The following is a 13072-nucleotide window of genomic DNA, read 5'->3' on the forward strand; positions in this document are numbered from 1 at the left end:
CGGTAATACAGCAATGCATTACGCGGTTCTTAACTCGTCAGATAGGGCTATTGACTCGCTCGCTCACGCGTACGCGAACTTCAATATCCCGAATGCCGTAGGAAGAACCGCCATGCATCTCCTTTCAATTAGCAATAGCCCAAATTTAGCGAGACTATTATGCCGTAATATTCTAAGAATCGATATGACTATTTTGGACCAAGATGGGAACACTCCATTTATGGCTGCCGTCAGATATGACAGCAGTCGTATGGTGCATTATTTCCTGCAACTCGGGTATAGACCTGAGGGAAAAGAAAAAGACGGAAATACGCCTTTAAATATCGCGGTGAGATCCAAAAATCTCGCAACGATAAAATTATTGGCACGAAAACCGCATATAAATTTTGTGAATGACGATGGCCGCAGCCCACTGGCTGCCGCGATCGCCATTGGTAACGAAATGGCTATGGAAATATTGTGGCGCCATAATGCTGACCCGCACGTCGTAGACAAGGCTGGCAATACCTTGTTGCTTCTCGCATGTGCCGGGCCTTCAATAGTAATACTTAAACATATTTTGGAGCATTGCTCGGAGGTGTCAATGTGCAATGTAGCCGGCGAGACCGCATTGCATTTGGCATCTGCAGCTAAAAATTCTAGCGTAATTTTTGAAATTTGTAAAAGGGGAGCGACTGTCACAGCACAGGATTGTCGAGGGAGGACACCTTTAATGATAGCAATCATGTCAGGGAATAGACAGGCCGCAGCGGTCCAATTAGAGTGGCAATTTGCCGCAGGGACGGACTTGCTATCGAGAGTAGATTTGGCAGGGTTAAACGCTTCGCAATATTGCGATTTATTTGCTGATCTGGAAACTAAAGAGTGTATCCGAAATTTAGAAATGGCATTTGTTAGAGCCCAACAGATCCCCGTCCAAACTAGAACAATATATTTTAATATACCGCCCGAAACGGTTGACTTAAATAACGAGAATAACGACCCCCTTGATTTTAATTCCGATGAATCAACTGATTCGGACTCAAACATGCCAGTCCTCACCCTGTAATGGACAATTTATTTTTTTTTAAGAAAGATATGGAAAGAGAACAAAAAAGTAGAAAAGAGAAAATTTATACCTTGAACAAGAAAACGTTTTTGGTTTCCTTCTCTCTCTCATTTTTTTTTCCCCTTCTCTTCTCCCTCTCTTCTTTGAAAGTTATTTTTTTTTATATACTTACCGCGGTGAATACCTTCTCTCGCCTATTTGTCGTTTTTCCCCTGTCCCTCTTTCCTATTTCAACGTTTTTTTTCCCCTTCCTCTCTCTCTCGTCACCCATTTTTCATATCTTATTTTTTTTTTTTTTTTTTTGACATAGGCCTACGCCTACAAATGTCAATTTTTTCACTTCCCCCTATCTCTCTGATCTTTCATTCCCAGAATGTTTCTTTTTGGGAAAAAGTTAATGGAAATGTAGAAAATACGCTCGCGAAATCGCCGTCTCGAAAAGTGGTAAAATCGATCCAGTGCACGCTGGGCGACGGATAATGTAAAAGACCGTTGAATGACAGAGTGCAACACGGAAAAGAAAAGATAAGGGAATGCTACTGACACGAAACAAAGAGGATGTGACTTGACACAGCATAAAAAAACAAACAAACAAAACAATCCGTTGAATAAAGCACACACCTGCACACTTATTAAGCGACGAATCGATGTTCGTCATAAACGAACTAAAGAGGTATACAAACGAAAAAAAAAAAGAAAGCTGACAGTAAACAAGCTTTCTCTCTATTTTCTCCGCCTAAAAAAAAGGGGGGGGAAATGTTAAAGGCGAATCGGTGTTTAACGAAACGGGTTAGAGAAATTAAAAATAGCAAAGTAAACACGGCATGATTCGTTTCGTGATTTATTCGTGTTTGTTTTCTTACTGCACGTACAAATAGCAAAGTAAACACGGCATGACAATGTCGCTGCCCTCTTTTATATTTTGCATACGTAAGTCACAATTGTGTAAAACCGCAAGTTTGATTTCCAGTAATTGGACAGGAAACCGAAAGTAAGATAGCGACACGCCCCTCCGACCTTTGTATGGTCGGTAAGACAGACGGGTTAAATAACGACCAACTTCGGGAGTTTTGATATTTTTTTTTTCTCTCCCTCTTTACGAAAAGCATTTCGTTGCAATTAGTTCCCCAATCAAATTCCATCTCTAAAGTTGTTTTTGTGAATTTTATTTTATTTTATTTTTTGCATAAGGAGACGTAACGAAAGAAAAAGCATTTACAGTGTAAATTACGGGAGAAACGTATCACTAAAGTCCAAGGGAAAAGAGGGGAAATACGGATTTAATTCCATGAGTTGACATGAAGTAAGAAATAAAAATGGGGTAAGGGACGCTTCGGGTGGGGCAAGTTGCCCAATAAAGTTGAAATGTCTCCAATCCACCCCAACCATTTTATTTCCCATGGGAGATGTATTAAGTATACCCCAAGAATACGTCTAGTACATGTTATCCCGTTGTCAATAGACCCCTGTCAACAGCAAATTAACAAGACGGATTGAAGAAGGATATTCGCCCTGCGAAAAGTAAAACAATAAGTTAACGATAAAGCAGGCATGCCGGGAGTTAATCAACGGGTTGCCAAAAAGGGAAGGGAAAACTATGTGCCAGTGCCGCACTATTTCGAAAAAAGGGAGGGGTGAAGAAACTGTGAATAGTTAAAAGGAAAAGGGGATGAGACAACCTCCCCCACTATTTTTTTTTTACGGGATTTACGTCAATATTCCGTGTTGGATCCAGTTGGTCATGGAATCAATGAAGGGAAAGACGGAAACAAAACGAAAAAAATTCGCGATCCAATGGTTGGCTCACGTCTTTATTATTATTATTTTTTTTTTGTTGTGGGGTTTTATGGGGTTGGGAATCAATTCAAAATGAATGGGAGGGAAATGAAGATGACGAAAAACAAGAGTTTTTCTTTTTCTTCGCGTACTGTTTCTGCCCACTGTGATGCTAGGTTGGCGCTGTCAACAGGTACAGCGGCCAGGATGGTATCATAAGCCAGAGACAGGACGAATAAAGTGAAATTATGGGGATTTTTCGCAAAAGAAAAAGGGACGATAATTGCCTCCCTAGGCGTTCGCCTAATTTGGCTGTCGGCGAACGTCAGTGGGATAGATAGACTGTGTATATCGGGCAAACGGCTCCGCCAACAATGAAAGGCGCTGGCAGTTTAGGGACTCTTGGAAAGTGTGACCAGCGGGTGCTCGCACCTTGAATTGCTTGGGTACAGGGTCACTGCAGCGATTCATTGTAGGAAAGAAAAAGAAAAAAAAATAGATATCGAAAACACAGAACAAGCCGATATTCATGAGTTTTTCTAATTTTTTTTTCTCTCGCGACAAATCTGGGGGTTACGACTCCTTTCCGAAAAGTACGAAACGGGAATTCAACCACCACCAATTAGCGGAAATAAAAACAGTGGTTGAGTACAACAGATGTGGGTAAAATGGTAATCGTTGAGTCTCCACCATGGCAATAACAAAAGGAAACGCGCATTTTTTCTTAAACGTTTTTTTTTACTCTCGCGTCTGCTCCAAAACGAGGTGGTTTAAAAGAAAAAAAAAATTTTTTTTAATTAATTTTCTTTTCGGGCAAGGGTTATTGGCCATTACAGAACGTTGGTTAAGCCATCAAAGAAAAAACAAAACGAAAAATAAAGTGAGGAATTACGAGACGAGTTCCCTTGATCACCATGCATCGCGACAACAAAATTCGCGCGACAAATTGCAATCCAGCCACGCTTCACCCTCTTGATTGAAGGAGCCATCACAAGAGCCCGCGATGGACAGCAAAGTGGGAATCCTTTTAATGCTTCGATGGAAGCGCAAAAAACGAAAAAAAAATAACAAACAAACTCAAATAGCATTGAGCTTAATGACGGGAAAAAGGGAAGGGAAAGTGCTCATACGCACAGGGTTTTTACTAGTAGTTTCAATTTTTTTTTCTCTCTTAATAAAAAGGGGGGGGATCCCAGTCTCTACGCAAGCTGGGAATATGGCCTTGTACCAGGTGCTCGACCCAAAAAATTTTAAAATCCAAAATTCGCGGAAGGAATTCCTGAACTTGCTTAGTGCAAATCATTTTTTTTTCTCTCTCCTCCTTTTCATTTTTTTTTCTCGTCTTCCTATCTCTTTGCCCTCCAAATAGTTTAAGTTTTGTGCCTATCTACATGTCTTCTCTCTCTCACCCTCGCTCATCTGTGCCCTTCTTCACACCTTTCTGCAGCCTCAGTAATTCGAAATCTTTGACACGTACAGTGCCAGCATAAAAATTGGTGCCAAAAGCCCCATTTTTTCCCGACGGATACTCTAAAACGATTACAGTGCTTACAGTGTCTCCTCCCTTCAACACCTTTTTCAAACAAATAACAATCAAAATTAATCCCCAGAAATGGAGACCAAATTTTACGTGCCAGTGGTGGTGAACAACATCCGCGTGATCGCTTACTTCGCCACAAATTTGGCGATAACCCTCATCCGCAAATCCGTGGCGGAAGGGTTAAAATGCGTCCTACATCCAGTATATGGCCCGGACGTAACATTCGTCGACCCGGCAACGGCCCGCGTGTTTCCACTTTTGTGGGAAACACGTCTAACTATCACGACGAAAACTCAACCAATTTCGTCAACAGCATACGTCGTGCAAGACGAACAAATTGGAGCATCATTGATAATGGGAATGGATTCCATTATCTCAATGAAAGGTACGATAACGATAGACGAAGAGGAACATTCAAACCCCCTCTTCCCCATGCCGGGAGACGAAAAATTACTGTACCCAAAACCGGTGTGGGCCACCGGGCTCGGTGTCTCCCTTGCGTCACCGGTTTACGCATCCAAGTCGGAAACGGCTGTCGTACCGTACGACGGCCCGGACCGGTATTACGACTGCGTGACTAGGTCACATTTTCCCATCACTGGAAAGATCAACATGCCACTTCCCAACAACCCGAATTTTTGTGTGTTGATCTCCAAGATCACTACCCCCATCATGTTAGGCTTAGATTATATGCGGAGCGTCGACTTCCAATTAAAATTTCCAGATATGTGCTTCTCTTGGCCGAAGACATTGGCAGTCCGCCCGTACCGTCCGCCCGCACGTTCAATAGCCGGCCCGACGTGCCCAAAGTGCGGCCTAAACGGCCACGTCCAATCCCAATGCACGGGGGCCCGTGAAATTTAAAAAAGGAAGGGGAGGGAAGACATCGTCGCCAGCAGGAGACAACCTTTTTTTATAGTTGCCACTCCTAGATTCCCTACTTTCTTTTAGTTCTTAATTCCCCAATGTCGTTTATTTTTATGATCCCCCTTACACCTTATTCAGGTTGTTCCAATTTTTCTCCAAAGTTGTATAATGTGCCACATTTTTGACAAATCCCTTTATTTCCAAACAGCCCTAACCGATATTCCCCATGCATTCTTTCTCATCTGGTGTCCCCCCACTCGTTTCCCATTTTTTTTCTCTCTCTCTCTTCTCACTCTCTTCCCTCCTCATCGTCCCCTTTCTCTTCACACGTTTTCAAGTGTTTTGTTTTCTTTCTCCTTCTTTTTGCTTCTTCCTATGCTTATTCTTTTAATATGTCGAGTTAAGCCGACTCCGGGAGTCGCCTTCAAAGAAGGCGGCTATGTAATGCCCCGCGGAGCCGACTTGCCCCGCGGTGGCTACTAGCCCCGCCCCTCCAGCGATGGCCACCACCTCCGCCTACGTCACAGCCGTGACGTCAACACCGGCAGCTAATGTCACCCCCGTGACTCACACTGGAATGCCATACACCGGAAACGCCGACGCTGCACGCTGACTCGGCGGTCAGCTCGGAATACCGGCCCAGCTCAACCAACCCGCTGGTCCAGCTCAACCAAGGCGCTGGTCCAGCTCAACCAAGAAGATGATCCAGCGGGATCACTTTCGGCCTCGATCCAGCTCCCTATATAATCTGTATGTATCACTATGTGTCGCTCTCTGCTGTACTCCCCCTTGTCGATAGGACACGCAATACAAGCGCTTACCCTTTGCTACTCCTCTCCGCGTACTCTCTGTAAGCACCCCAGACCGGGCCTTACAAACCAACTAGAAAAATACACGCCGCCTTATGGAACGGCGCGGGGTGATCCCATACTTATGGAGGGGACTGTATAACGTGCGCAACCTTCAATTTCCTAAATAGTAGCTATACAATCGTATACAATATTCAAGTTGACTGACTGGGTGCGGTCCCGCCGTCCAAAAATCAACAGTTTTAGAAATGAGTTGCTTTTGGTCTCTAATTAAATAAGCAAGAAGAATTAAAGATACACACAGTGTTTTTTTTTAGGTTTTTGTTATTTAAAAAAATTACGTTGAGCATAACATTTAAAGGAAAAAAATATTATAGAGCTTTTAGAGAATTTCGATGAGTATTCTATTGCCTTTGGTCAAGTATTTAGCGATTTGACAGCATTTAGACAGAAAATTATTCTCATGACATTATACGTGATTATACGTTCGACTTCTGTGTCAGTAAAACAACAAACATGGAAATCCTGGTAAGTGCGAATAGAAAGTGCGATTAAGAAAAGGGTGTTTTAAATAATGAGAATAATAGTATAATATATTAATATTACTAGTGGGTACGCTGCTTTCGTTTGCTTATTCTTATTCTTATCCTATGTCAGTGCATCACCAATAGGGCCCGTTTTAGCTACTACCGGCTACGTTGGTTATCCAGCCTCTTTTCCAAACCAATATCACGCTAAGTATCATGATAAACTAGGTCTAGCTTCATGCGACTTCGTCTATACCGGATCAGATACTATCGAAGTAATTAACCAAAGCTGAGCATTTCCGGCTAAAGGAAGATGCAACAATCGCCGTCCAAGAAGTTGTTCTCGTCGCCAAAGGAAAACCTGTCACTGAGCCTTGAAAACTTAATACTATTTGATGACAATGTTAAAATCGATGTGATAAGTCCAGACAGACAGTGAAAATAATACCGTCTGATCAACAGCTGTCCAAATGAGAAAATTAATATTTTTCAAGAAACAATAGAGGAATTTTGACATGAAATAAATGAATTAAAATAAAGAATCCATACATAATAAAACAGCAAGCTTTTGGGGGAGGAGCCTGTGTCTGTGTCAACACAGGCTCCTCCCCCAAAATGGAACATGCCCAAACATGCCAATCACCACCAGATGTGGTCGCCGTGATGACGCAATCTTTGATGACGCAACAACCAGCATCACCACCAGATAGCTTCGCCGTGATGACGAAATCTTTAAGTAAGGTACTGGGCAGATTTCCTACGATAAAATCTATTACGGGCAGATGATTAAGCTACAGAAAAGCGAATAGCAAAACAGTCCGACTTTACGCTAGAAAAAAGTTCCCCGGATTTGACCGGGGCTTAGGTTACTCGTCTATACAGTACCCACAAAACTATTAGGTACACCCCCCTATTTTCAGTGCATTCTTATGGCACTACGTGTCCTAGAAAAAATGCAATAACTCTTGAACCGCTTGGGCTAGATTTTTTTCCTTTTGGCCCTGAGTAGATCTAATGATGATCTACATTTTTTCTACACATGAAGTTGTCGTAGGATTAACCCCCACGGCGCTACGGTATCGTTCAGTTTATTAGGTACACCCGTTTTCCCCCCATATGGGCCGTGTTAAATACGGCGTTTTCAAAAATTAAAAAAAAATACTAAAAATCAAGCTAAAATCTTTTTCTTTGTGCCAAAAGATGCAGAATTCCTCACTCTATACGAATATAAAGAATGATTTACAATAAAACCAACTCAGAGAACCCTTCCCTATACCTCAAAGTTTTCCATTTCAAAATTTCTCGAAATTTCTAATGCCTATGGGGGCGACAGTGCAAGTGTGTAGTAAAAAGTACAAATTTTGAAGTGGAAAACTTTAGGGTATAGGGAAGGGTTCTCTGAGTTTGTTTTATTGTAAATCATTCTTTGTATTCGTATAGAGTGAAGAATTCTGCATCTTTTGGCACAAAGAAAAAAATGTTAGCTTGATTTTTAGTATTTTTTGTAAATTTTTGAAAACGCCGTATTTAACACGGCCCATATGGGGGGAAAACGGGTGTACCTAATAAACTGAACGATACCGTAGTGCCGTGGGGGTTAATCCTACGACAACTTCATGTGTAGAAAAATGTAGATCATCATTAGATCTACTCAGGGCCAAAAGGAAAAAAATCTAGCTTAAGCGGTTCAAGAGTTATTGCATTTTTTCTAGGACACGTAGTGCCATAAGAATGCACTGAAAATAGGGGGGTGTACCTAATAGTTTGGTGGGTACTGTATATAATAAAACAGCAAGCTTTTGGGGGAGGAGCCTGTGTTGACACAGAAACAGGCTCCTCCCCCAAAATGGAACATGCCCAAACATACCCAACACCAGATGTCGTCGCTGTGATGACGCAATATTTGATGAAGCAACAACCAGCATCACCACCAGATGTCTATAGCATCGCCGTGATGACGAAATCTTCAAGTAGGCCTACTGGGCAGATTTCCCACGCTTAAACTTATTACGGGCAGATGATTAAGCTACAGGAAAGCGAATAGCAAAACAGTCCGACTTTATGCTAGACCAAAATTCCCCGGATTTGAACAGGGCTCAGGTTACTCGTCGTAGTGAATAAATTATAGACTTTCAATTTCTATTAAAAATATAAAAAAAGAAAAAAAAGGGATAACACAATCTTTGAATTCTCAACTTTTGTCCCATCCCTTCCATATTAATTCTCTTCCTTTTTGGGAGGGGAAGGGGAATTGTTTTGCAAATCGCCATCTGAAACTGGTATACAAACGCGCACCACAACTGGGTGTGGTATCTTAAAAATCAGAAATGGATCAATGTGTTTATACAGAGATGACTGCCACGTAGTATAACGCTTGGAAGTCTTTAAGGTCACTTTGATTCGCCAGTGAAAGCCAACTAATGATGCACACGGAAACATTCGTATTAACTTAGGGTGTAATATATATAGCCTCTGGTTAAGTTTTGCTTGATATTACTGTATAAAAGGGCGATCGAGAAACAAACTCGTCATTTGGTCTGCAGCATCTGTCTCATACTAGCATCAACATGAAAGTCTTGGTAAGTTACCCTATTGTTCTCAAATATTCAAAAAATAGTGATTTACCTAAAAATACCAACCTTTTGTTTGATGCAGATCCTTAGCATCTTCTTGGCTTGCGCCTCCGCCCAGTACTACCCTGGTTTCTACGGCTATCCCGCCATCAGCCAGTTTCACGCTCAAGATGTGCTGGGACAGGCCTCTTATGGCTATGCTTACCCCGGACAGGCTGCTTCCAACTACCGTGACATTTTCGGCAATCAATTCGGTTCTAACATATATGATATGGGACCCGAAGGATTAGTTCGTGTCAACTACGTCGCCGATGCCGTTAACGGTTTCCGTGTTGTGTCCACCTTGCCTGTGGCTCCCGAAGTTATCCCTGAAGTAGCTGCTGCCAAGATTGAACACGCTAAACCCGTCAAAGAGGCCGCAACCAAGAGAGCTGCCGAACCCGCTGCTAGCCCCACTAAGTGCCAGGTTTGTTTCTGATTCGATTTGAACCAGAACGGTCAACCTGACCAGTCTGTTGTTCCAGTCACACCCGTGTCACATCCGTCAAGACCTACCCTTATTATCACTATGCTGCCCTCCCTTATTCTGGTTACTACCCAACTTACCCAACTGCTTTCCCTTTCTATGGTTAACTAATACCGAAACAAAGCACTTGATGCAGCATTCGACTCCTTTTTAAATCATGTTGCCCAGCATCCGTTTCAATCGTTTGTTATTGTTTTTGGTAATGTGAAATTGTATTGGAAATTGGCTTGGAAGGAATTACATTTTTGGTTTTGTTTTTGAAAACGACGAGCTTTTATTCACAATTTCAAATTTTTCACTTAAATTTGTTCTCTTATTCGCGTGCTGTTTGGAGATCATCAATAATAATTATTATGTTATAAGAGACCATTATTTGATGTAAAAGTCTTGCGAGATTTAAGATATTGAGTGTTAAAGTCTTGACCGAGTGGGGTAATTAACCAAGAAGTTAGCATCTAAAAACACAACCAATGGAATGCTCTTCAAATGAACGAGAAACGGAAACCTATACATACCATGAAGCCTGTGGCTAATAAAAACTTGTACGTCACGCCCCGTCGTTACGCCGTAAAATCTCGAATATGTAATGAAGTGAGGGATGAATACCCAGTTGCAGTTTCTAGCCTTTGGCTATTTCGTCAAGTAAAAATATTTACGAATTAAACACCGAAGATATAACGTGCGCAACCTTCAATTTCCTAAATAGTAGCTATACAATCGTATACAATATTCAAGTTGACTGACTGGGTGCGGTCCCGCCGTCCAAAAATCAACAGTTTTAGAAATGAGTTGCTTTTGGTCTCTAATTAAATAAGCAAGAAGAATTATAGATACACACAGTATTTTTTTAGGTTTTTGTTATTTAAAAAAATTACGTTGAGCATAACATTTAAAGGAAAAAAATATTATAGAGCTTTTAGAGAATTTCGATGAGTATTCTATTGCCTTTGGTCAAGTACTTAGCGATTTGACAGCATTTAGACAGAAAATTATTCTCATGACATTATACGTGATTATACGTTCGACTTCTGTGTCAGTAAAACAACAAACATGGAAATCCTGGTAAGTGCGAATAGAAAGTGCGATTAAGAAAAGGGTGTTTTAAATAATGAGAATAATAGTATAATATATTAATATTACTAGTGGGTACGCTGCTTTCGTTTGCTTATTCTTATTCTTATCCTATGTCAGTGCATCACCAATAGGGCCCGTTTTAGCTACTACCGGCTACGTTGGTTATCCAGCCTCTTTTCCAAACCAATATCACGCTAAGCATCATGATAAACTAGGTCTAGCTTCATGCGACTTCGTCTATACCGGATCAGATACTATCGAAGTAATTAACCAAAGCTGAGCATTTCCGGCTAAAGGAAGATGCAACAATCACCGTCCAAGAAGTTGTTCTCGTCGCCAAAGGAAAACCTGTCACTGAGCCTTGAAAACTTAATACTATTTGATGACAATGTTAAAATCGATGTGATGAGTCCAGACAGACAGTGAAAATAATACCATCTGATCAACAGCTGTCCAAACGAGAAAATTAATATTTTTCAAGAAACAATAGAGGAATTTCGACATGAAATAAATAAATTAAAATAAAGAATCTATATATTATAAAACAGCAGCCTGTGTTGACACAGACACAGGCTCCTCCCCCCCAAATGGAACATGCCCAAACATGCCCAAACAAATCACCACCAGATGTCGTCGCCGTGATGACACAATCTTTGATGACGCAACAACCAGTATCACCACCAGATGTCTATAGCATCGCCGTGATGACGAAATCTTCAAGTACTGGGCAGATTTCCCACGCTTAAACTTATTACGGGCAGATGATTAAGCTACAGGAAAGCGAATAGCAAAACAGTCCTACTTTATGCTATACCAAAATTCCCCGGATTTGAACAGGGCTCAGGTTACTCGTCGTAGTGAATAAATTATAGACTTTCAATTTCTATTAAAAATATAAAAAAAGAAAAAAAAGGGATAACACAATCTTTGAATTCTCAACTTTTGTCCCATCCCTTCCATATTAATTCTCTTCCTTTTTGGGAGGGGAAGGGGAATTGTTTTGCAAATCGCCATCTGAAACTGGTATACAAACGCGCACCACAACTGGGTGTGGTATCTTAAAAATCAGAAATGGATCAATGTGTTTATACAGAGATGACTGCCACGTAGTATAACGCTTGGAAGTCTTTAAGGTCACTTTGATTCGCCAGTGAAAGCCAACTAATGATGCACACGGAAACATTCGTATTAACTTAGGGTGTAATATATATAGCCTCTGGTTAAGTTTTGCTTGATATTACTGTATAAAAGGGCGATCAAGAAACAAACTCGTCATTTGGTCTGCAGCATCTGTCTCATACTAGCATCAACATGAAAGTCTTGGTAAGTTACCCTATTGTTCTCAAATGTTCAAAAAATAGTGATTTACCTAAAAATACCAACCTTTTGTTTGATGCAGATCCTTAGCATCTTCTTGGCTTGCGCCTCCGCCCAGTACTACCCTGGTTTCTACGGCTATCCCGCCATCAGCCAGTTTCACGCTCAAGATGTGCTGGGACAGGCCTCTTATGGCTATGCTTACCCCGGACAGGCTGCTTCCAACTACCGTGACATTTTCGGCAATCAATTCGGTTCTAACATATATGATATGGGACCCGAAGGATTAGTTCGTGTCAACTACGTCGCCGATGCCGTTAACGGTTTCCGTGTTGTGTCCACCTTGCCTGTGGCTCCCGAAGATATCCCTGAAGTAGCTGCTGCCAAGATTGAACACGCTTAGCCCGTCAAAGAGGCCGCAACCAAGAGAGCTGCCGAACCCGCTGCTAGCCCCACTAAGTGCCAGGTTTGTTTCTGATTCGATTTGAACCAGAATGGTCAACCTGACCAGTCTGTTGTTCCAGTCACACCCGTGTCACATCCGTCAAGACCTACCCTTATTATCCCTATGCTGCCCTCCCTTATTCTGGTTACTACCCAACTTACCCAACTGCTTTCCCTTTCTATGGTTAACTAATACCGAAACAAAGCACTTGATGCAGCATTCGACTCCTTTTTAAATCATGTTGCCCAGCATCCGTTTCAATCGTTTGTTATTGTTCTTGGTCATGTGAAATTGTATTGGAAATTGGCTTGGAAGGAATTACATTTTTGGTTTTGTTTTTGAAAACGACGAGCTTTTATTCACAATGTCAAATTTTTCACTTAAATTTGTTCTCTTATTCGCGTGCTGTTTGGAGATCATCAAAAATAATTATTACCTTTATAAGAGGCCATTACTTGATGTAAAAGTCTTGCGAGATTTGAGATATTGACCCAGATAGCACACTGCAGTCCCATAGACGCACAAAACACGTCACTTTGAGACGTCTGAGATGTACTTGGCACATAGCAG

General features: G+C 41.5%; 2 protein-coding genes across 2 annotated transcripts; both read left to right on the forward strand.

Moving 5' to 3' along the window:
• Positions 1-8984: 8984 nt before the first annotated feature.
• LOC124329773 (cuticle protein 7-like) lies at positions 8985-9925 on the forward strand. Its single transcript, XM_046788664.1, has 2 exons — positions 8985-9146; positions 9223-9925. Exons 1-2 carry the CDS (start codon positions 9135-9137, stop codon positions 9616-9618), a joined length of 408 nt encoding a protein of 135 aa, XP_046644620.1. The 5' UTR covers positions 8985-9134; the 3' UTR covers positions 9619-9925.
• Positions 9926-11997: 2072 nt separating this feature from the next.
• LOC124320999 (cuticle protein 7-like) lies at positions 11998-12842 on the forward strand. Its single transcript, XM_046783913.1, has 2 exons — positions 11998-12063; positions 12140-12842. The coding sequence occupies exons 1-2, from the start codon at positions 12052-12054 to the stop codon at positions 12458-12460; spliced, it is 333 nt and encodes a 110-aa protein (XP_046639869.1). The 5' UTR covers positions 11998-12051; the 3' UTR covers positions 12461-12842.
• The last annotated feature ends 230 nt before the right edge of the window (positions 12843-13072 follow it).

This window comes from Daphnia pulicaria, chromosome 1 (genome assembly GCF_021234035.1).
Source record: "Daphnia pulicaria isolate SC F1-1A chromosome 1, SC_F0-13Bv2, whole genome shotgun sequence".
Lineage (NCBI taxonomy): Eukaryota > Metazoa > Arthropoda > Branchiopoda > Diplostraca > Daphniidae > Daphnia > Daphnia pulicaria.